The 24,298-nt window shown below is 43.6% G+C and overlaps 1 protein-coding gene across 3 annotated transcripts in view; it reads left to right on the forward strand.

Annotated features, from left to right (window-relative positions):
* The first annotated feature begins 2,053 nt into the window (after nt 1-2,053).
* Nucleotides 2,054-24,298, forward strand: part of lin7a (lin-7 homolog A (C. elegans)) — a 125,386-nt gene continuing 103,141 nt past the window's right edge. For 2 of the 3 annotated variants that reach the window (XM_068050458.1, XM_068050457.1), the window contains exon 1: nt 2,131-2,254. In XM_068050458.1, the coding sequence (XP_067906559.1) occupies nt 2,218-2,254 (37 nt within the window). In that variant the 5' untranslated portion in view covers nt 2,131-2,217. Of the gene's footprint in view, nt 2,255-24,298 lie in introns of all 3 variants that reach the window. The other variant, XM_068050456.1, reaches the window with a different exon arrangement.

The following is a 24,298-nucleotide window of genomic DNA, read 5'->3' on the forward strand; positions in this document are numbered from 1 at the left end:
CTATGAGTATACCACATGAACATTCATCAATTGGGCCATGAGAACATATAACTAATAAGTAATACAGATGGTTTTTCTATACAGTTTGTATACTGATATGTAGGCTTTGCTGAGAGGAGCTTAAATATTAACGTACATCATTAACTTCTATCAATGCTGTGCATGGGAGGAAACTGGAACTGGAACATTCAAACTGCCTTAAGACCTTGAGGGAAGAGATGTGATCTTCAGGTATGAAACCATCAACTGCTAAAAGTTTTAGCTTGAATTCATGACACGAGGAAAATGTTTTTCACGCAGTGAGTGGTTAAGGTCTGGAATGCACTGCCTGAGAGTGTGGTGGAGGCAGGTTCAATTGAAGCATTCAGAAGGTTATGAGAAGGAAGAATTTTTTAATATATATTCGCTCCTGGGATGTGGGTGTCGCTGGCTAAGCCAGCATTTATTGCCCATCCCTAATTGCCCTTGAGAAGCTGGTGGTGAGCTGCCTTCTTGAACTGTTGCAGTCCATATGGGGTAGATACACCCACAGTGCTGTTAGGAAGGGAGTTCCAGGATTTTAACCCAGCGACAGAGAAGCAACGGCAATATAGTTCCAAGTCAGGATGGTCTGTGGCTTGGAGGGGAACCCTGCAGATGGTGGTGTTCCCATGCGTCTGCTACACTTGTCCTTCTAGGTGGTAGAGGTCACGGGTTTGGAAGGTGCTAAGGAGCCTTGGTGCATTGCTGCAGTGCATCTTGTAGATGGTACACACTGCTGCCCTGTGCATCAGTGGTGGAGGGAGTAATGTTTGTGGATGGGGTGCCAATCAAGTAGATTACTTTGTCCTGGAAGATGTCGAGCTTCTTGAGTGTTGTTGAAGCTGCACCCATCCAGGTAAGTATTCCATCACACTCCTGACTTGTGCCTTGTAGATAGTGGACAGGCTTTGGGCAGTCAGGAGGTGAGTTACTCACTGCAGGATTCCTAGCCTCTGACCTGTTCTTGTAGCCACGGTATTTATATGGCTACTCCAGTTCAGTTTCTGGTCAATGGTAACCCCCAGGATGCTGATAATGGGGGATTCAGCGATTGTAATGTCATTGAATGTCAAGGGGAGATGGTTAGATTCTGTCTTGTTGTGAATGGTTATTGCCTGGCACTTGTGTGGCCCAAATGTTACTTGCCACTTATCAGTCCAAGCTGGATATTCGCCAGGTCTTGCTGCATTTCTATCTGTGCAGGTTTATGGGGAGAAGGCAGGGGAGTGGCACGAAGTGAATTGCTCTGTTGGAGAGCTGATGTGGACATGATGGGCCGTACTGCCTCCTTCTGCTGTAACCATTCTGTGAAGTCCTAATCGTGCTGATCTGACTTCACATTCACATTCCAATTTTACTGCTGCAACAAAGCAGCACTACTATTGCAGTATAAACACACTCTTAAGATAACAGCAAAGCTTGAGGATACAGTTTCTAGCTGTAGTCTTCAAATCAGGGGTTTGTGGTACTGACTTTCTTCTCTGCTTTTCCCCAGTGTCAGTCCAGTTGATGTCTTTTCACCCACACCCAAGTTGACCTCAGCTGAATCTCTCTGTATTTCTGAGTTCAGCTGTTAAATATGGGCCATAGTCAGCCATGAGAATTGTACCTGTCATTCGACATTGGGCAGATCTGTTATGCATAATCCACATTTCTGAGAAAGCAGTCGTCATTCTCATTTTCCGTCCAAGAGCTTTGTTTCTAAAAAGGTGGACTTTATTTTGGGTGGGTGAAGATGAGAAAGGAGTTCTTGGCAAATTCACCAGATGTGGGGCGGGGGGGGGGGGGGGGGGGTGGAATTGTTATTTCTGATTGTCTTGGCAGCCCTTCAATCTCTCAATTCTGTCAAGGGTGATAAATTTCTCAAATTTTGACAGACTGAATATATTAACTTGTGTTTCTTGTTGCTGGCAATCTATAATCGTACAGGTAATGTTTCAATGGACGTGTTTAACACTATGTAGCGTGTCTCATGTTATTCATACCTCCAGAGTGTGACTGCTTCGTCAGTAATGTTTCGTGGCTCGGACAACCCATCCTGTGTGAGATGTGTTTGGGTTGGATGTGTGTGGTCACTGCTCGCTATTTTCTCTCTCTCAGTCCCTCGTGGCTGCAGTGGGAGCCGCGTCATTCCAGCCGTGCTCTCTTCTCACTCTCCCTTATATCCCCTCCTCCTTTTCTCAAGCTGCAGCAGACATGGCGACAACACTGCAACCGCTTACACTGGAAAGAGGTAAGGAAGAGTCTTAACGATTTCTCTGCTAAACCTCTCCCCGACCACTGCTCTATCCATCTGTAACACAACAAAAATAAAATTGTAGTTGGCTGGCGGTTTGAAGTGCTATTAAGGACGGGGGGGTGGAATTTGTTTTCACTTTTCAACATTTATGTTCCCTGGTGTTGATGGACCACAGTGACGGAGTGAGGAGAGGTTTACTGATGCTGGCGAGCAGTGTTTTCGAGTAACATATTAAACGTGTAAGAAGCCACGATAGGTTACATTTTGCAATATATTTTCTCTCACAATTTCCGTTTTCTCTCTTGCAAGATTGGGAAAGACACAGATTAGAGAAGTAGATTTCAGATCTTGTCCCATACTTGCAAGAGTTGCGGCTGATGGAGGATGGAGAAGTCTTTAAAAAACGCCGTGACTTGGTGATAATTGCAGTCGGTTTGTTTGATATCTGGACTGGCTGTAACATTGGAGAGAGACTGAAGGACTGGGAGATAGCGGGTTTCCTTGTAAATGCACCTTAGTCTGTCTTACTGCAAAAACATTTGTCCCGTTCCATTGAGTTCGCTAGTTTAAATCAGGATTTTATTATTTTCAGTTACAATCAAATATTTTGCACTGCTGCTCATTATATGCAGCACATTCTGGTTGTGTGTTATAGAAGGGTGTGAAATTGCAAAGGTTAGCCTTGTGTTTCAGTGAGACAGCTTGGGGCGTATGGAAATGGCAAATAGGAGAAGTAACTTGAGAATGAGAGGGAAAAAAAAACTGCTGACTTTTAATTAGGATTGAATTAAAAAGGGTTCATCTGATCTGTTTGATGTTTGAAGTTACTATTTTAGATGACTCAAACTGGGGACCACCGGCACTCATAATAGTTAGAAACAATAACAACTTACACTTATGTAGTGCCTTTAAAGTGATAAAATTTCCCAAGACCATTATGTGGCTCCATTTCAAATTGTTTAATGGAGATCGTAGGTCAGATGACCAAAAGTTTGGTCAAAGAGGCAGGTTTTAAGGAGTGTCTTAAAGGGAGAAAGTGAGTTAGAGAGGCAGAGAGATTTCGAGAGGGAATGCCAGAGCTCAGAGCCTAGGCAACTGAATGCATGACCACCAATGGCAGAGCAATTAAAATTGGGGATGCTCAAGAGGCCAAAACTAGATGAGTACAGATATCTTGGAGGGTTGTGAGACTGAGGATATTATAGAGATAGGGAGGGGTGAGGCCATAGAGAGATTTGAAAAGAAGCATGAGAATTTTAAAAACAAGGTGTCACGTAACCAGGAGCCAGTATAGGTGAGTAAGCACAGGGATAATGGGTGAATGGGACTTGTTGCGAGTTAGAACACAGGCAGCAGAATTCTGGATGACCAACATCTAGCTTACGGAGGGTAGAATGTGGAAGACCAGCCAGGAGTAGGTTGGAATAGTCAATTCCGGAGGTAACAAAGGCATGGATGAGGGTTTTAGCAGCAGATGAGCTGAGGCATGGGCAGAATCGAGTGATATTACTGAGGTGGAAAGAGGAAGTCGTAGAGATGACTTGGATATATGGTCAGAAACCCAGCTTGGGATCAAGCATGACACTGCAGTTGCGAACAGTCTGGTTCAGCCTCAGACAGTTGCTGGAAGAGGGATGAAGATGGTTACTCGGGAACAGAGTTTGTGGTGGGGACCAAAGACGATGGCTTCAGTCTTCCCAATATTTAATTGGAGGAAATTTCTGCTCATCCAATGCTGGATGTCTGACAGCTGTCTGACAATGTAGAGACATTGGAGGGGTTGAGAGAGGTGGTGAGGTAGAGCTGGGTGTCATCAACGTTCCTGTGGAAACTGGCAGTGTTTTTGTATAATGTTGCCAAGGGGCAGCATGTAAATGAGAAACAGGAGGGGATCAAGGATAGATCCTTGGTAGACACCAGAAGTGATAATGCAGGAGTGGGAAGAGAAGCCATTGCCGATGATTCTCTGGCTACATCTGGACATATAAGATTGAAACAGGCGAGTGCAGTCCCACCACGTTGGATGATGGTGGAGAGGCTTTGGAGGAGGATGGTATGGTCAACTTTGTCAAAGGCTGCAGAAAGGTTGAAAAGAATGAGGAGGGACTTACCTTTGTCACAGTCACATTGGATATCATTTGGTATCGGTATTTTGGTGGGATAGAAATCTAATTGGAGGGATTCAAATGTGGAGTTCAGGAATGAAGAGTGAAAATTTGGGAGGTATCCAAAGGACTTTGGAGAGGAAAGGGATGTTGGATATAGGGTGATAGTTTTCAAGGATGGAGGGGTCAAGGGTTGGTTTTTTGAGGGGCAATGACGGCAGATTTGAAAGAAGGATTCTCTGTGGATGGGGAATCATTAAAAATATCAGCTAACATAGGAGCCAGAAAGGGAAGTTGGGTGGTCAGCAATTTAGTGGGAATAGGGTTGAGGGAGCAGCAAGTGGGTTCCATGAGCAAGATGAACGTGGAAAGAATATGTGGTGAAATAGGAGCGATACTAGAGAAAGATTTAGGTTCAGGGCTAGGGCAGGAGGGAACCTTAGAGGAAGTGTCGCCTGGTGGGCTAGGAGAAGGAAGGGAGGTATCAGAGTAGCTGATCAGATGGTCTTAGTAGTAGTGACAAAGAAGTCCATGAGCTCCTCACACTTGGTGGTGAGAGTGGAGGGAAGAGGGGTTTAAGAAAACAGTTTGCAGTAGAGAAAAGAAGCTGCGGGTTATCTTTGCATTCCAGGATGATCCTGGAATAGTGAACTGTTTTGGCAGGGTCCGATAGTGCTTTACGTGGTCCAGCCAGATTTATAGAGTCATAGAGTTATACAGCACAGAAACAGGCCCTTCGGCCTATCGTGACCATGCTGCCATCAAGCACCAAACTATTCTAATCCCATTTTCCAGCACTTGGCCCGTAGCCTTGTATGCTTTCGTTTCAAGTGCTCATCTAAATACTTCTTAATTGTTGTGAGGGTTCCTGTCTCTACCACCTCTTCAGGCAGTGCGTTCCAGATTCCAACCACCCTCTGGGTGAAATTTTTTTCCCTCAAATCCTCTCTAAACCTCCTGCCCTTATCTTAAATCTATGCCCCCTGGTTATTGACCCCTCTGCTAAGGGAAAAAGTTTATTCTTATCTAACCTATCAATGCCCCTCATAATTTTGTATACCTCAATCATATCCCCCCTCATCCTTCTCTGCTCTAAGAAAAACAATCCTCGCCTTTTCAGTCTCTCTTCATAGCTGAAATGCTCTGGTTAAACCCATTGCCTGCCATATCCATTTAAGTCTGCACCCCTTAGACTTAAGAGAGCGGAGATGATGACCATACCGGGGGACCCACCAGGGTGAGGGAGTAATGGTTTTAATGGGGACGAGGGCATTTATGGTGGAGGTGAGGGTCCTTGAAATCATTCTAATAAATTTCCTCTGCACCCTAAGTAAGGCCTTGACATCCTTCCTAAAGCGTGGTGCCCAGCATTGACCAAAATACTCCAGCTGGGACCCAACCAGTGTTTTATAAATGTTACGCATAACTTACTTGCTTTTGTACTTTCTGCCTCTATTTCTAAAGCTAAGAATGCCGTATGCCTTTTTATAGCCTTCTCAACTTGTTCTGCCACCTTCAAAGACTTGTGTACATACACCCCCAGGACTCTGTTCCTTCAATCCATTTAAGATGGTGCCATTTATTTAAAATTCAGCAATAACATCGGCGCCAAAATGTATAACAAAAGAATGGGCTTAAATCATTTGGATTCTCCTCAATTAATACTACAGAATGCTGTTATCCCATGCACGTTTCGCGAGTCAGCCAAATGTGGTAGCTGCTTTCCCTATGTGTGTTAAAGGCCTGCTCGGGTCTGCAAATGTGACCCAGCCCGAGCCCGACAGAACCCATCCGACCCCAAGCCCGACCCGGCCTGAGTCCCTCCATTTTTTTCCTGCGCCCGACACGACCCAACCCCACCCGACCATCAGTTAACTTACCTTCCGTTTTTCACTTTGTTCCCTACCTGCACAAGCTTAAAATAACTGTAAAAAAAAAAACCTTTAAAGCCCAAAAAGTAAATTAACATTAAAATCACTTACCTGAGGTGGTGATTGAGCATGTCAGATCCGGCCCGACCCGACCCGAGCCCGAATGCTGGAACCGGAAGTGCGATCTGACCCAAACCCGACACATGTCGTTGGGTTCCGTTGGGTTCGGGTTGGGTAGCAGGCCTTTAATGTGTGTATCACACTCTGCATCAAGGGACAGATTGTCTGTCACAGTGGACCCAAGGTAGCAAAATCTGCTAACCACTTCCAGTGGGGTGTTATTTAGTATGATCAGGGGCAGAGATGTAACAACTTGTCCCATGACCATTGTTTCCTTGATTCTTATAATCAAGGAGAACAGGTTACAGGCATGGGAGAGACAGTCCATAAGTCTTTCTAGCTGAGTTTCCGTGTGAGCGACTGGCACGGCATCATCAGCGTAGAGGAATTCTCTGATCAGGATACGATGTGTTTTTGTCATCGCTTTCATCCTTGATAGATTGTAGAGCTTGCCATCTCACTTGGTGTGCAAGTGGACTCCTTCCATATCTGCAGGGAAGGCAAAGGTCAGGAGCATGGTGAAGATGCCAGAGTGAAGGCTAGGACACAACCTGTTTCACTCCATTCTTCACTCTGAAACTGTCGGAAGTGGAGCTATACTAGAGAAAGATTTAGGTTCAGGGCTAGGGCAGGAGGGAACCTTAGAGGAAGTGTCGCCTGGTGGGCTAGGAGAAGGAAGGGAGGTATCAGAGTAGCTGATCAGATGGTCTTAGTAGTAGTGACAAAGAAGTCCATGAGCTCCTCACACTTGGTGGTGAGAGTGGAGGGAAGAGGGGTTTAAGAAAACAGTTTGCAGTAGAGAAAAGAAGCTGCGGGTTATCTTTGCATTCCAGGATGATCCTGGAATAGTGAACTGTTTTGGCAGGGTCCGATAGTGCTTTACGTGGTCCAGCCAGATTTATAGAGTCATAGAGTTATACAGCACAGAAACAGGCCCTTCGGCCTATCGTGACCATGCTGCCATCAAGCACCAAACTATTCTAATCCCATTTTCCAGCACTTGGCCCGTAGCCTTGTATGCTTTCGTTTCAAGTGCTCATCTAAATACTTCTTAATTGTTGTGAGGGTTCCTGTCTCTACCACCTCTTCAGGCAGTGCGTTCCAGATTCCAACCACCCTCTGGGTGAAATTTCTTTCCCTCAAATCCTCTCTAAACCTCCTGCCCTTATCTTAAATCTATGCCCCCTGGTTATTGACCCCTCTGCTAAGGGAAAAAGTTTATTCTTATCTAACCTATCAATGCCCCTCAATGGCACGGCATCATCAGCGTAGAGGAATTCTCTGATCAGGATACGATGTGTTTTTGTCATCGCTTTCATCCTTGATAGATTGTAGAGCTTGCCATCTCACTTGGTGTGCAAGTGGACTCCTTCCATATCTGCAGGGAAGGCAAAGGTCAGGAGCATGGTGAAGATGCCAGAGTGAAGGCTAGGACACAACCTGTTTCACTCCATTCTTCACTCTGAAACTGTCGGAAGTGGAGCTATCAAACTGTATGGTGCAGTGCATGTTGTCATGGAAGGAGCAGGTCAGACTCAGGAGTTTCAGTGGACAGCTAATTTTCCCCAAAACACCAAGTTGACTCTTAGGACCAAGCTGATGGTTTATAAGGCCTGTGTTCTCAGCACCTTGCTGTATGGATGTGAAACATGGGTGACTTATAGCTACCAGGAAAAGAAACTCAATCATTTCTATCGTCGCTGTCTGCGGCACATTAAAATCACAAAATCACAAATGCGGCAATCCTCTCAAAGGCAGAGCTCCAAGTCTGTTGGGCACTAATCAAACAGAGGTGGCTTTGATGGAACGGACATGTCTGCAGGATGGAAGACCGTTACATACCCAAGACCTTCTGTATGATGAGGTAGCTGGGGCCAGATGACCAGTGGAATGTCCAAAACTCCACTTCAAGGATGCTTGCAAGTGTGACATGAAAGTCCTAAATGTTGACTATCACACCTGGGAGTCACTAGCTGGTAAAAGAGGGAAATGGCGACACATCCTGTGGATTGGTGTGCACTACCACAATGACCAGTTGCTACAGCAGCTTGGCAACAGGCAGTAACGCCAAAAACAACAACTCACAGTGTCACTTGGCAGCTTCACATACGGCACTTGTGGCAGAACCTGCCTGTCAAGGATTGTCCTTCACAGCCATCAACAAAGGTACACCGAGAGAAGACACCCCATCTAAATGGATTGTTTGCTGCGTGCCCATCATCTTTTGTAGAGGGAAGGATGCCAACCATACTACGAATGCTGGCTTTTGTAGTATGGTTATGTTTTAAAAACTGTGATCTTTAATGCAATGTAAAATGGACATTCAGATGAAACATGTGACCTCACACAAAATCTGCCCAGAGACAAGCCAGGGTCTTGGTTACCATGGGAACAAGGAACCCAGACTAAAGACCCTTTTGAAAGCAGGGTGCAAGGTTGTAACACGTAAAGGACAATGGTTCCACTCTCCCAGACTCACGGATTGTAAACAGAGGGCCAGAGGCTCTAAAATGCAGATTTGAGTTGCAATTTTTAAGACCTGGAAACAAAGGAGGGCCAGGTGGTTTTGCTATGGTCAGATTTACAGTCTCTGAGAATCATCAAAGGCAAACGACTATTGACTTTTGATCTGGATAAATTTGAGAGGCTGGGGGCTGAAAGGAAGAAATGAAAACCAACAGTCAGTTGCACAACCTAAAAAAAGAGAGGCCAGTGGGCTGTTTCTGGCAAGACAGCTACTCACAGATCACCGATACAGCAAAAGGCTGCTAAGATTTGAACCCAGTTTGAAGACTCAAAGTTTGCGGAGGTGGAAAAACTAACAGGATCACCAGAGATTGCCTTAATAACGGAAGTCCAGTCGAATGTGCTCAGAAGAGATGAGCGAAGAGGACATTGGCTTTGAGAAGAACACTGGAAGATCCAACCCATTGCAGCTGGGAGGAGTTTGGACTTTTAACTGCAAGGATACTGTTTCAATGAGAATACTGTGTAATGTATAAGTGCAGTGTGGGGTTTTCGAGTGTGTTAATGGGAAATTCCTTTCTCTGTAACTTAGTATATTAGTTACCCTACTAAGTACTATTTAGTTAATGTTGATTTTTAGTTTAGTTGTTATAGTAAAAGTCTTAATGTGAAATCGTGTCATGTAATTCTTTAATCGGTCTGGGAAGTTCATATCTCTTACTTTAAAGTTAGCAGTCTCCACTGAGATCGTAACAATACAAGCAAGTATACCATTGCCAATTTGATTGTGTCTTGAAAATATTGAAGATAACTCCTCATAAAGAATTAATACGTTTTGTGTTTAAAGGCATTGTGGGTGTCAATTTGGCCTGGGAACAGTAGGATGCAAGGCACACCCTGCACTGTAAATTTGGCTTCAATCATGTACGCATCCCCTTCAGTTCAGTTTAAAGCCAGTCAGAATAAGGGATTTTCCACATGTATAATTGTATATTTAATAATGAAATTCTGCATACTCAGCACAGGTGAGAGACAGTTACAAGTTAGACATGTTTAGATCAGATTGTATCATAAATGACAAATGTTTAGATTAAGTGGATCTGATCAGATTTCTGTGTGGTGTTATTACGGTACCGTACAATATAAACAGATGCTGAGGACCATCATTCCTGGATATTTCTTGTGTTCAGAATCACACTTGTTTAATCTCCTTAAGGAAAGTCCCACATAACCATTCCTAACCTCATTTGAGCAGACCGGCAGGAAATCTCTCCATCTCTAATTAATCTTGAGTGGTTCCACTCCAACAACCATGCCTCCTGCTAGCCTTAGTAATAAGAAACCAATCCTATCTGAGTCTATAATTATTCCTACAGCCAACTAGATATTTATGTAGCTCTTTTTTGAAGAAGTTGATGAAAATTCCATCAACTGATTTTGCTGTGAGTCGTAGACATTATAAAACTTGCTCTTTAATTCTGTATTGACACTCGTTGATTTTGAAAAATTTGTCCTCTAGTTTTTGCTCACAGTCAAGGTCAAATAGTCTATTAACATTTTCAAATCCCTTTGAAGATATATCAAATGCTAGAGAATGTATCTCTCATACCTATAATAGGTGGTCAACTATCCATAGGACTCAAATACGCAAATACAGTTGTCAAATAAAGACTTGTGCTTCAAAACAAAATCTGCAGGATACTGGTCCTTAACTGAATAGGTTAACCCAACTCTTTCCCACTTGATGGCTACTGTAGCAATCTAGTTTTGTCCTGTTTGAAACAGCATTGAAATACAGTGACCATTTTGGATGGGAATAATGAGGTATATAGTTACTATAATTCTGATGCTTGTATTTATACTGTTTACCTGTCTGATTAATCAATACATTTGAGTAGTAATTTACTGACTCAGTTACCGTCTGGCAAATTTTTTAATCTGCTGTCTACTAAAGATAAGTAAATTATGCAAGGGTTTAGAAAAAATATCCAGTAAGTTGGAATACAGTCTTGAGGATTCTCTGTTCAACTCCCTTTTATTGAGTGGATGACGGCATACTTCAGATAGCATGGAATGGGAAACTTGTTTATGGGAAGGGTCAGTAGCATTGCACCCAAGGCAAATGTCAAGTGTAAAACTCTAAAATAACATTCAGCATTCCAAGGTGGCCTCACTGATCCGCACAAGGTTAGAATTTAGTCAAATGCTATTAAAATGCAGCCTTATATTTGATTAGCAATGTTATTAGCAGCTTCATATTGACTGGAGAATTTCAAATAATAAATAACACACAAAACTTTTCATTCTACATAAAGGAGTTCCCATTCAGTGTGTGCAGTGTTTCATATTTTCCTGTCAGATATGTATTCTCTTGGATGTATCTATGTTCATTGCCTATTCGTGCTGCATTTTTTCACTGAGAAAATGATACAAAAACAACCAACTATTCCTTTATATTTATATGCTGTTGACCTGTCTTCCCAGGATTTTTTTTTCACAAAGACCTTGTCAACAGTGTCCAAAAGACAAGAAGGGAAATGGTTTAATATTCAGTTAAGGATTTGGACTACTGAAGCTTGTGTCACAAATTACTTTTATAGGCTAGTAATGCCAAAGAGGACTATGGATGCAATGGCAACAGATAAGTTCTTCGGGGCACTGAATGCTTAGCCAAGCATGCACAGCTGTACAGAACTGAAAAATACCGGCAGACATTTCCAAGCTTTGTATCTATCTGAGAAGGAACTGACTTTAAAAAAAATTGTCAAAACATTGAAGTGTAATTTTGTAATGTTGTAGTAAGAAAAAAGCAGCAAAATGTTAAAATAGGTAGATTTGGATATTGTTATTTAACACTGAAATACAAAGAATCAATCTGAAGTAATGTGAATAAATTAGGGTGTTTAAGGATTGAAAGGAAAAAAATGTCAGACCTCCAGCAGAAGAATTGAGGGAGATTTGATGGCAAGAAAAATATATATAGAGCAGGACTTTTAGCCCCGGTTGGGGCGGGAACGGAGGCGGGCGGGCACAAAAATTTGTGCCACTGATTGGCGTGCCCATTTTCTGGCACCATCCCGCCCCAGGGCCGTTTTCCCAGAGGCGGGATTTTGGGGCAGTGGGTAGCCAGTTGACCTTGTTAAAGGCCTATTGTCAGAAGCTGATTGGAATTTTCCACTCAGCCTCTGGGACCCCAAAGGCATTGGGGAACAGTCCAGCTGCTGGGAGGCAGTTTACTGGTGGCAGACTGGGCGAACAGCACTCTAGGCGGGCTTTGAGGCCCTCCCCACCTGCTTGGCTTCTGCTGCCACTGCAGGCATATTTTATTTTAAAGTCAAAAAGTTGGAGAGAGGGCACCTCCATTTTGAAGTGTTCTCTCTCTCACTCACCTGAAAAGGTAGCCTGCTGCTTCTTCAATTCTGCAAGGTCTCCTATTGGCCCTCCAGCTTCAAGGGTCCATCAGCCATGCTTAATTGGACGGCTAGCCCACCCTCTGGCCATTAATTGGCCAATTCAGGGAAAATCACAGCCGGGTGACTGTCCCCCAGACAGTGTGGGCCTCTGACCCCCATTTGACCCTGATGTTGGGGTGCTGAAGCCCACAGGGAAAAACTGGCCATAGACATTGGTGAGGATGGTTTGGCAAAAGATATAGAAATATTAGACAAGTGGAACAAGGTGGTAGAAAAAAGATGTAAGAGTGATGCCCCAACTGTTGGTAATCTTTGCCAATTTATTATCATGAGGAAAATGGTATTGTAGACATTGAGGCTAACTTGAAAAGTATCGTGGTGTAGTGGTAATGTCACCAGATTAGCAAGCCAGAGCCCAGGCTAATGCCTGGGACACATGGGTTCAAATCCCACCATTGCAGATGGTGAAATTTGAATTCTATTAATAAATCTGGAATCAAAAGCTAGTCTGATGGTGACCATGAAACCATTGTTGATTGTTGTAAAAACTGATCTGGTTCAGTGACGTCCTTTAAGGAAGGAAATCTGCTGTCGTTATCTGGTCTGGCCTACATGTGACTCGAGCCCACAGCAATGTGGTTGACCCTTAAATACCCACTGAAATGGCCTCAGAAGCCACTCAGTTCAAGGTCAATTAGGGATGGGCAATAAATGCTGGCCTAGCCAGTGATGCCCACATCCCATTTTTGTACATTTAACACAGCAGTAAATATTTTACATTAGTGAACTAAAAACTCTACTGGAGCAGTTATAGCATGGGGGCCCCTGAAAAATTCATCTATCAAATCATAATGCAAATTTTGAATATTTGACTCATTCAACCAGCCATACTTTGATCAGGTCTTATTCTATGCCAGCAAATATGTAGTTGATTGACTAGAGGGTAGTGGCCCAGAGATTTTTATAGTAATTCTTGGGATATGAGCATCACTGGCAAGGCTGGCATCTATTTCCCATTACTAGTTGCCATTGAGAAGACAGTAGTGATTAGCCTTCTTGAATCACTGCAGTCTGTGGTGCAGATTCTCCTACAGTGCTATTGGCTAGTGAGTTCAAAATTTTGATCCAGTGACGATGAAGGACCAGTGATGCACGTCAATGTATTGAAGAGGATGGAGAGGAGGTTTACCAGAAAGGTACCAGGGATAGGAACATAGGAGCAGGAGTAGGCCATTCAGCCTATCGAGCCTGCTCCACCATTCAATATGATCATGGCTAATCATCCACTTCAAAGTCTTTTTCCCACATTATCTCCTTGTCCTTGGTTGAGGGACTTCTGTTATGAGGAAAGATGAGAGAAGCTCCTTAGTGAAGGTTAAGGGCGATATAATCAAGTTGCTCGAAAATATGAAGGTTTTGACTAAATAAGGAAAAACATTTCACTGCTCGTGGGGTTGGTAACCTGAGGACATAAGTTTAAGGAAATTGGCAAAAAGCAGGGAAGATGAGAATTTTGTTTAAGCAGCGAGCTCGAATCTGGAATTCACTGCCTGAAAAGGTGGTGAAAGCAGATTTAGATATATACCTGAAAAATTTGCAGAACTGTGGGGAAAGAGCAGGTGAGTGGGAATAATCGGAGTAGTTTTTACAAAGCGCTGACACAGGCATGATGAATGACTTCTATGCTGTATGATTCTATGATTCTAAGTCAGGACAACGTGTGATTTGCAGGGGAATGTGGAGGTTTTATGACCAGGTGAGAAAGGTGTCTAGGGATCCTCTCAGCCTTCACCTGGTCTTACAGAAACAGGGTTTAATTTTAAACACACCATATTTTCAGCTCCCCCTTGGTGAATCCTTTTTCACCGCTTTCCAATTATAAGGCAAAAAAAGCAGCACAACTGATTTTATTAGGTTTAAAGAAGAAAAGTGAAATTTTATTAAACTTAAACTCTAATTCCGTTAACGCCTACGGATACATGATGTGCCCATGCTAGCATGCATACGTGATACACACATGCAAATAGAGACAGAAAAGAGCAGAAGAAAAATAAAGTGGAATTGTTTGAGGCAATATCTGAAGAGGTTTTTGTGAAAGGTCTTCGAGCTCACTGTAGAGTCCTTGATTGTAGGTAGATCTTGCTTTTCATTGGGGCCCAGTATTCTTCATAAACCTTGTTCACTGTAGGAAACTTTTCTCTCTTGGGGTTCATAGAGTCATAGGCCGGAATTTAACGCTGGATGGACGGGAGCCGGATTCCGACATGAAAGTCGGTGGCGAACTCGCTTCAGCCTAGACTCGGGTTCCATCCCGTATTTTACGGATCCCTAGGCTTTAATTGTCCCGAGGCAGGACTTCAACCCATTTGAGGGAGGAGGTCCTGCCTCAGTGAACTGCCGGCCAATCAGCGGGCTGGCAGCTCTTCGTCCCAGCGCCACCACTAGGGGCATCGGTCCTTCCCTGGTGAGGCTGGAGTGGCCCTTTGGGGGTAGGGGGTTGTCTCGGGTCCCAGGGGTGGGTTGGAAGGCAGAGGTGGCCCTCGATCGGGCACCCCCCGCCTGACCTCCGTAAACTTGTCCGGAGGCGGAATGAGGGCGGGTAGGCCTCCCAGAGCCTGCCGCTCAATTTTACGCTGCCCCCACTCCACCATCCGACCCACTGGGGCCATAGAGTCATGCTATAGCGTCATACAGCACGGAAACAGGCCCTTCGGCCCATTGTGTCTATGCCGGCCATCAAGCACCTACCTATTAAAATCCCATTTTCCAGCACTTGGCCTGTAACCTTGTATGCTATGGCGTTTCAAGTGCTCATCTAAATACTTATTAAATGTTGTGATGGTTCCTGCCTCTACCACGTCATCAGGCAGTTAGTTCCAGATTCCAACCACCCTCTGGGTGAAAAAATTTTTCCTTAAATCCCCTCTAAACCTCCTGCCCCTTACCTTAAATCTATACTCCCTAGTTATTGACCCCTCCGCTAAGGGAAAAAGTTTCTTCCTATCTACCCTATCTATGCCCCTCATAATTTTGTATACCTCAATCATGTCCCCCCTCAGCCTTCTCTGCTCTAAGGAAAACAACCCTAGCCTTTTCAGTCTATCTTCATAGCTGAAATGCTCCAGCCCAGGCAACATCCTGGTGAATCTCCTCTGCACCCTCTCCAGTGCAATCACATCCTTCCTATAGTGTGGTGCCCAGAACTGCACACAGTACTCCAGCTGTGGCCTAACTAGCGTTTTATACAGCTCCATCATAACCTCCTTGCTCTTATATTCTATGCCTCGACTAATAAAGGCAAGTATCCCTTATGCCTTCCTAACCACCTTATCTACCTGTGCTGCTGCCTTCAGTGATCTATGGACAAGTACACCAAGGTCTCTCTGACCTTCTGTACTTCCTAGGGTCCTCCCATCCATTATATATTCCCTTGTCTTGATCGTCCTCCCAAAGTGCATCACCTCACACTTCTCAGGATTAAATTCCATTTGCCACAGCTCAGCCCAACTTACCAGCCCATCTATATCGTCCTGTAATCTAAGGCTTTCCTGCTCATTATTTACGACACCACCAGTTTTCGTGTCATCTGCGAACTTACTGATCATACCTCCTATATTCACGTCTAAATCATTAATGTACACTACAAACAGCAAGGGTTCCAGCACCGATTCCTGTGGTACACCACTGGTCACAGGCTTCCACTCGCCGAAACAACCCTCGACCATCACCCTCTACCTCCTGCCACTAAGCCAATTTTGGATCCAATTTGCCAAATTACCCTAGATCCCATGGGGTCTTACCTTCTTAACCAATCTCGCATGTGGGACCTTATCAAAAGCCTTACTGCTTTACCCTCATCTACACATCTAGTCACCGCTTCGAAAAATTCAATCAAGTTAGTTAGACACAATCTCCCCCTGACAAAGTCATGCTGACTATCCCTGTTTAATCCCTGCCTCTCCAAGTGGAGATTAATCCTGTCCCTCAGAATTTTTTCCAATAGTTTCCCAACCACTGATATTAGACTCACCGGCCTGTAATTACCTGGTTTATCCTTGCTACCTTTCTTGAATAATGGTAGCACATTCGTTGTCCTCCAGTCCTCTGGTACCTCTCCTGTGGCCAAAGTGGATTTGAAAATTTGTGTCAGAGCCCCTGCTATCTCCTCCTTTGCCTCACATAACAATCTGGGATACATCTCATCTGGGCCTGGGGATTTATCCACTTTTAAGCCTGCTAAAATAGCTAAAAACTGCCTCCCTTTCAATACTAATATGTTCAAGTAGGTCACAATCCCCCTCCCTGATCGCTACACTTACATCGTCCTTCTCCATAGTGAACACAGTTGAAAAGTAATCATTTAAAACCTCAACTATATCCTCCGCCTCCACACACTGATTGCCACTTGGGTCCCTAATGGGCCCTACTCTTTCCCTGGTTATCCTCTTGCCCTTAATATACTTATAAAATGCCTTAGGGTTTTCCTTTATCTTGCCCACCAGTGTTTTTTCATGTCCCCTCTTCGCTCTCCTCATTACTTTTTTAAGTACCCCCCTACACTTTCTATACTCCTCTAATGAGTCCACTGTTTTCAGTGCTCTGAATCTGCCATAAGCCTTTTTTTCCTGATCCAATCCTCTATATCCCTTGACATCCAGGGTTCCCTGGGCTTGTTGGTCCTACCCTTCACCTTAACGGGTACATGTTGGTTCTGAACTCTCACTGTTTTCTCTTTGAATGACTCATGTGTCTTCAGTGGATTCAGAGGCTTGTGAGAAAGAGATGGGAACAGACAGAAGAGATCTTCTTATTCCTGGAGCAAACAGACATCCTCTGCCTTCAAACTCTCTGTGGCTAGTTCAAAAGAAAACCCTGGAACAGCCAGTTAGTCATGTGACCAGCTGGTCTAACCAGTCCTGGCCCTTGTGGATTGTATCCTGCTTAGCAGGCCCTGGAATGCGCTTCCTCACCTTCGATGACTGTTAGTTTGTAAATGTTTTCTCCAGCCATGGCTGATCTGTTTAACAAATTATTTCCTCGCTCCAGCAACAGTTAAAAATCAATGTTCATGACAAAATTAATGTGCCTCATTCTTGGCAGGTGGGGGCCTAGCATTACACCTCCACACCCAATGGAATGAAAGGCAATTTGACAAAAGTGCCTTTCATTAAAAGGGTCGAGAAAAAATATAAGATATAGAAAAACATGCATTTCTCTCATTCGTTCGCAAATCATAAAACTTATTATAATCGCCCCATTTTTGGCATCCCAGTAAACATGGGTTTCTTTTTTGGGGACGTTTCTCTTCCGTTTGCCCATTTCCATGGCTGCCGAGGGTCTTTGTTCCTGCTGAGGTAATTTTTTTTAAAAGAGTCAGTAGTGGATGGGTCTATCCTGAACTTTCTTTCAGTGCTTTGCTGAGTCATGTAAAGGCTTTTGACTTTGGGGGATGGATGGTTCTCTTTGGTTCTGACTGTACGGGAGGATTCTTTGCTAATCTTCCATTTGTCCCAGAGGATACTCTTGCAGAGTCTACTGCACACCCCTGTGGCAATTTGACTATGTGAGGCATTATCCTCACAGTTTCTCTGCCCCCTAGAGGTCTTTCTTTGTCTCTGCAGGTTCCTGTAAATGCTGTTAGCAACTCTGGTGGGGTGCTTCTAGTATCTACATTTACATTGGAGGATATGGGGTCTAACTTTTCACATTTTTCGGGGTTTTCATCTGGATTCCTTCCAGACTTCCTTTAACCTGACCTCTTGGTCACTTTTTCCACTTCTCTTTCTAAACTTTTGCCAGCATGTGCCTGCCTGTCCGCTTTTGTTCTTGGCGGGATTCCCTTACTGTTCACCAGCCCTTTGCTAGAGGGTACTCCTAACACCGGTACAGGACTTAGGGGTGCAGGTTTCACTGTTGGTTGGGGTTTCCCTTCAACCTGGTACATGTGGCAACTCCTGCAGTACTCCACCACATCTTTGTGGAGTTTTGGTCAGCCAAACTGCTGTGTTATGCGGGTTTTGGTCTTTTGTATACCTTTCTCTCCCAGGACTGCTTGGGCTCCTAACACCTTCCCACCCTTTGTCCTTTTCGGATTTATGGGGGTGACTAGGAAAGGTTCTCCCCTGGGAGACTGATTTATAAATTAAAGCAAACTCAATGGCCAGAATGGTCGCTTGCCGGGCTCTCTGAGCCCGCTGCTCCTCGACATGGATCTTTATGGAGAGTGAGAGAGAGTGTTTAAATTCCTCTAACAAAATTACTTCCCTGAGATTCTCATAGCTGAGCTGTACATTAAGAGCCCTCAGCCACTGGTCAAAAGCCAGCTGCTTACTTCTTTCAAGCTCCAGGTAAGTTTGCTTAGCTTGCTTCTTGAGGGTTCTAAACTTTTGGTGATAGTCTTCAAGTATTAATTCATATGCCCCGAGGATAGCATTTTTGGTCAGTTCATAATTTGATGAACTCTCATCTGGCAACAGGGAATAAACCTCATGGGCTTTTCCAGTTAGCTTACTTTGCAATAAAAGAGGCCAGGTCTCAGCTGGCCATTTTAGCTGCCTTGCCAGTTTCTCAAAGGACACAAAACATTCTTCTACATTTTCCTCATTGAATTTTGGAATTAATTGAGCTAGTTTTAACAATTCTGTACCCAGCCCTGAATTATGCTGCTCCATATTGACCATGCTTTCACTGGGGTTACTCTATCGTCTCCTTGTAAACCCAAGCCATCTTAGCTCCCTTTCTTCGCATTCTTTCTGGAATATTCTTTCTCTCTCTCTCTCGCTCCTCTCTCGTTCCTTCTCCTGTCTTTTTCTTCACGTTCCTTCTGGAAGGCTTTTTCTTTCTCCCTCCCCTGCCTTTCTCTTTCTCTTTCCCTGTCTTCCAATTCAAGTTTGTTTTGTTCCAATTGTATCTTTGTTAGCAGTACCCTGTCTGGGTCCACATCTAACACTGCTTCTGTTTCTTCAGATTCAAGGGAAAAATGATTGGCCACAAGCCTTAGGAGTTCAGACTTCCTAGCCTTGCCACGTACAGTGATCCCAGACGACTCAGCATTTTCCTCAACTCCTCTATAGACAGTGCTTTTAACTTATCCCAAGGTACTTCACCATGGCTTGGAGAGTGATTCGCTTCAGTTGCAGACGTGTTAGTATTCAATCACACACAACCACATGAAAACCTGTATTGAAATCATGCTCTTTTTTGATTGGAAACAATTTGGCTTCCCACTTCCAATTTCTCTCGTTTGTCTGTGGGTCAATCCCGGACGCTAGCACCCAAATTTCTGTTACGACCAGGTGAGAAAGGTGTCTGGGGTTCCCTCTCAGCCTTCACCTGTTCTTACAGTAACAGTGTTTAATTTTAAACACACTGTGTTTTTAGCTCCCCCTTGGTGAATCCTTGTTCACCGCTTTCCAATTATAAGGCAAAGAAACCAGCACAAACAGACTTTCTCAGGTTTAAAGATAAAACGTTGAAATTTATTAAACTTAAACTCTAATTTAGTTAACACCTACGGATACACAACGTGCCCATGCTAGCATGCATATGCGATACACGCATGCAAATAGAGACGGAAATGAGCAGAAGAAAAATAAAGTGGAAAAGTTTGAGGCAATATCTGAAGAGTTTTTGTTACGGTTCTCCGAGCTCACAGTCAAGTCCTTGATTGTGGGTAGTTCTTACTTTTTGTTGGGGCCCAGTATTCTTCTTAAGCCTTGTTCGCTGTAGGAGCCTTTTCCCTCTTGGGGTTCATGTGGCTTTAGTGGATTCAGAGGCTTGTGAGAAATAGATGGGAGCAGACAGGAGAGAGATCTTCTTAGTCCAGAAGCAAACAGACACTCTCTGTCTTCAAACTCTCTGTGGGCAGTTCAAAAGAAAACCCTGGAATAGCCTGGTAGTCATGTGACCAGCTGGTCTAACCAGTCCTGGCCCTTGTGGATTGTATTCTCCTTAGCAGGCCCTGGAATGTGCTTCCTCACCTTCGATGTCTGTTAGTATATAAATGTTTTTTTCCAGGCATGGCTGGTCTATTTAACAAGTCATTTCCTTGCTCCAACAACAGTTAAAAATCAATGTCCTTGACAAAATTAATGTGCCTCATTCTTGGCAGGTGGGAGCCTAACATGACAGAGGTGTTGGTGTTTCCATATGCCTGATGTCCTTATCCATCTAGGTTGTAGAGATCACAGGTGTGGGAGGTGCTACCAAAGAAGCCATGACGACTTGCTGCCGTGCATCCTGTAAATAGTACATACTTCAGCCAGGTCCGCCAGTGGTAGAGAGAGTGGGTGTTAACATGGTGGATGGGCAGTGAATTGAGCGGATTGCTTTGTCGATAAAGGGTTCATAACAAAAGCACAATTATTAATAGATTTATATAAATGTTATAAATGACAATAGCTTTGGAAATTCAGTTCCTTTTTGAAGACTTTTAGGGAAAAATCACAGAAATTCCCGTGCTCACATGTTGAGGGGGCATGCTCTTATACTTTTAAACACCTGTTAATGAGCAAAGTGGATGCTAGAAAATGCTAAAAACTGCAAATGCTCAAATGCACAGATTGACTACTCTCTCTATCTGTTGAAGGAAAAGATCCAGTTCAAGTCCTGGCTTTTGATGTATGGTACGTCTTTGAAGGAAAAATTTTAATGAAGATATGAGACATCATGTTCAGTAATGTCCTTTAGGGAAGGAAATCTGCTATCCTTATTTGGTCTCATCTACATGTGACTCTAGACCCACATCAATGTGCTTGACTCTTAAGTGCTCTCTGAAATGGCCTTGCAAGCCGTTCAGTTGTCAAGGGCAATTAGGGATGGACGACAGATGCTGGCCTTGCCAGTGATGCCCATATCCCATGAAAGAATAAAAACCCCACAAAAGATAACTCATTGGGTAAATTTAATTGTGTTGTGATGTAAGCATTTAGTTTGGCAGGGTGAGGGAAAAGACAATGCTGTTAATGCAAATGAGAAATATTGGAGGTGAAATAATTTGTGTGTGTAATTACCCGTGCAACCTGAAATACTGTCATAAATGTAAATAGAAAGTAGAAAAATGTAGCAATGTGCAAGTGTTTACGAACTGTGCCTGTAACCTCAGTTATTTGTTCTCTGCACAAGGGCAGGTGTTGGCAGGGCTGTATTTATTGCTCATCTCCAGTCGCCCTGAGGTGGTGGTGGAGCATCTTCTTGAATTGTTACAATGTTAGGCAGGGAGACCTAAACTGGGACAATCTGTCCAAAATGAAGAGAATATTTAATTTTGTTTAGTCCTGGATTTTGTGATAGTAATGACGGCGAAACTGTCAGTGTTCACCGTCATTACTCCACTGAAAGAAACAGCAACTTCTGGAGTATGCCCATGCAAAATATCACAGAGATTCAGAAGATGCTGCCATTGATTCGAAGGGTGCGCTGTTGAGGCATTTTCCTGCCCACCCCTCACTCATGCCAGACGGTAGTCATGGAAATCAGTGGATTTCCACTTCCACTCATATGCTATTAATCTTGCTGTAAAAAGCCCTTGAAAAAGTTGCACCTTGTTGAATGAACTGGGTTTTTAATGGCATTACTAATTTTATAATTACCTCAAAACAAGCTCACTGGCCCTGAAAAGCTAATTTTATATTTGTCGAATGTCAAATTTCTCCATTATGATAAAATTCCACACCTTTAAAAAATACATTTTCTTCTTTTAAAAATTTGTTAGCTTCGATCTTAATCCAATCATAATCGTTTATTTCACTATCTGGAAATTTAAATTAAAAGTGAAGGATTTGAAGTGTTTTTAACTTCCTGGTTTGCTGTGCATGAATACTTCAATGTGATTGGCTGTCTACCTGCTTGCTGACATAACTGCTGCTGCACGCCAAGTCACCTTGGCTGTTGAGCTTTGAGAAGACCCAGCACTTGAAGGATTCTCCATGCAATGGTACTTTAAATCAGCTCAGCTAAGTCATTGGAGAGATGGAAATGCTAGCCTCCAAGTCCTTGCATAGTGCCCTTGAGAATTTGAGGAAGCTCTGAACAGTAATATCCTGGAGTAATATGGAAGAGGATTGTTGATTTTGTACCACTGCAGTACTCAGATTGATATTTTTTAGTCTACTTTGCCTGCTGAACACAGTCCAATGACATACTATGGTACAAGGTGACCAAGTCATTGTACATCTGTGCATTACCAATTGCATACTGATATAGATGATAGTCGTCTGACACGGCAGGTGCAGACCATGCTGCTATAGGTTTTGTGGTAAAATTGAGGGTGTGGTTGTCAGCACACCCAAAGAAGAGCTCAACGAAGATCTAACAACAGATGAAGTGCATTCCTGCTTCTTGGCAGTGCAGTGTGGTACATTTTAAGTGGTTCAGTGTTGACTTGTGTCTCCTCACTGTCTTCCTCAAATAGTTATAGCCCCATAAATGGAGGAGGCAAAGCCCATTGACAACTTACTTGTGGAGGTAGATGTTGTTCCATTAGTGACCTTGAACTAAACAGCGTCTGAAAATAAAGAGATTGAAGAGGTTCAGAATAATTTATACAGTTTCTATGTAGCCAATAAATTTGAGGACATAATTTTATTCTTGTGAATTAAAGTGCCAGGCAATGACCATCTCCAACAAGAGACAGTCTAACTACACTATTCGCCAGCATTACCATCACTGAATTCCCTCACTATCAACATCCTGGGGGTCACCAATGACCAGGAACTTAACTGGAACAACCATGTAAATACTGTGGCTACAAGTGTAGGTCAGAGGTTGGGTATTCTGTGACAAGTAACTCGACTGATTCCCCAAAGCCTTTCCACCATCTACAAGGCACATGTCAGGAGTGTGATGGAATATTCACTACCTGCCTGGATGGGTGCAGCTCCAACAAGAAGCTTGACACCATCCAGGAAAAAGCAGCCCTCTGGCACCCCATTCACTCCCTTAAACGTTCACTTCCTCCACCACTGGTGCAACATGGCTACTGTGTATACCATCTACAAGATGCACTGCAACAACTTGCCAAGGCTTCTTCAACAGTACCTTCCAAACCTGTGACCTCTATCGCCCAGAAGAACAAGGGCAGCAGGCACAAGTTCCCCTCCATGTCACACACCATCCTGACTTGGAAATATATCGCTGTCCCTTCATCGTTGCTGGGGTCAAAATGCTGGAGCTCCCTATCTAACAGTATTGTGGGTGTACCTACACCATATGGACTATAGCGGTTCAGGAAGGCAGCTCACCACCTTCTCAAGGGCAATTAGGGATAGGCAGTAAATGTTGGCCTTGGCAGTTATGCCCACATCCCATGAATGAAAAAAAACTTCAGTAACTGATCTTCACAAGAAAAGATAAATATTACAAAAAATGCTTTGAGTATAGTATATCAGAAGATTGTTTAAAAATGCCATTTTATACTTCTCACCCTATTCAGACACTGGGAACTGTCTCCCTTAAGGAATGGATGGTGATGGTTAGTGATCATGCACTTAGGCCAACCATGTACATGGTTCTTTGTATTGTTTTAGTGGATACATTTTTGATTTTAATTTGTTTATCACATTTCCCTTTCCTGCCTGTTTTGAGCTTTATTCATTTGAGATTTAGTGGTTCAGGTCTATTTTAGTCTTCCACTGGCTGGTATAATTGACTTCATACCAAATGAAGAACCTTAAGGATTTGATGAACTGTTGTGCTAACAATTAGGCTTCTGGTAAATTGTGCACAAAGAACAAAGAACAGTACAGCACAGGAACAGGCCATTCGGTCCTCCAAGCCTGCGCCGATCTTGATGCCTGCCTAAACTAACACCTTCTGCACTTCCGGGGTCCGTATCCCTCTATTCCCTTCCTATTCATGTATTTGTCAAGATGCCTCTTAAACATCGCTATCGTACCTGCTTCCACCACTTCCCCCGGCAGCAAGTTCCAGGCACTCACCACCCTCTGTGTAAAAAACTTGCCTCGCACATCCCCTCGCACCTTAAACCTATGTCCCCTAGTAACTGACTCTTCCACCCTGGGAAAAAGCTTCTGACTATCCACTCTGTCCATGCCGCTCATACCT

The sequence above is a fragment of the Heterodontus francisci genome, chromosome 18, assembly GCF_036365525.1.
Source record: "Heterodontus francisci isolate sHetFra1 chromosome 18, sHetFra1.hap1, whole genome shotgun sequence".
NCBI classification, from domain to species: domain Eukaryota; kingdom Metazoa; phylum Chordata; class Chondrichthyes; order Heterodontiformes; family Heterodontidae; genus Heterodontus; species Heterodontus francisci.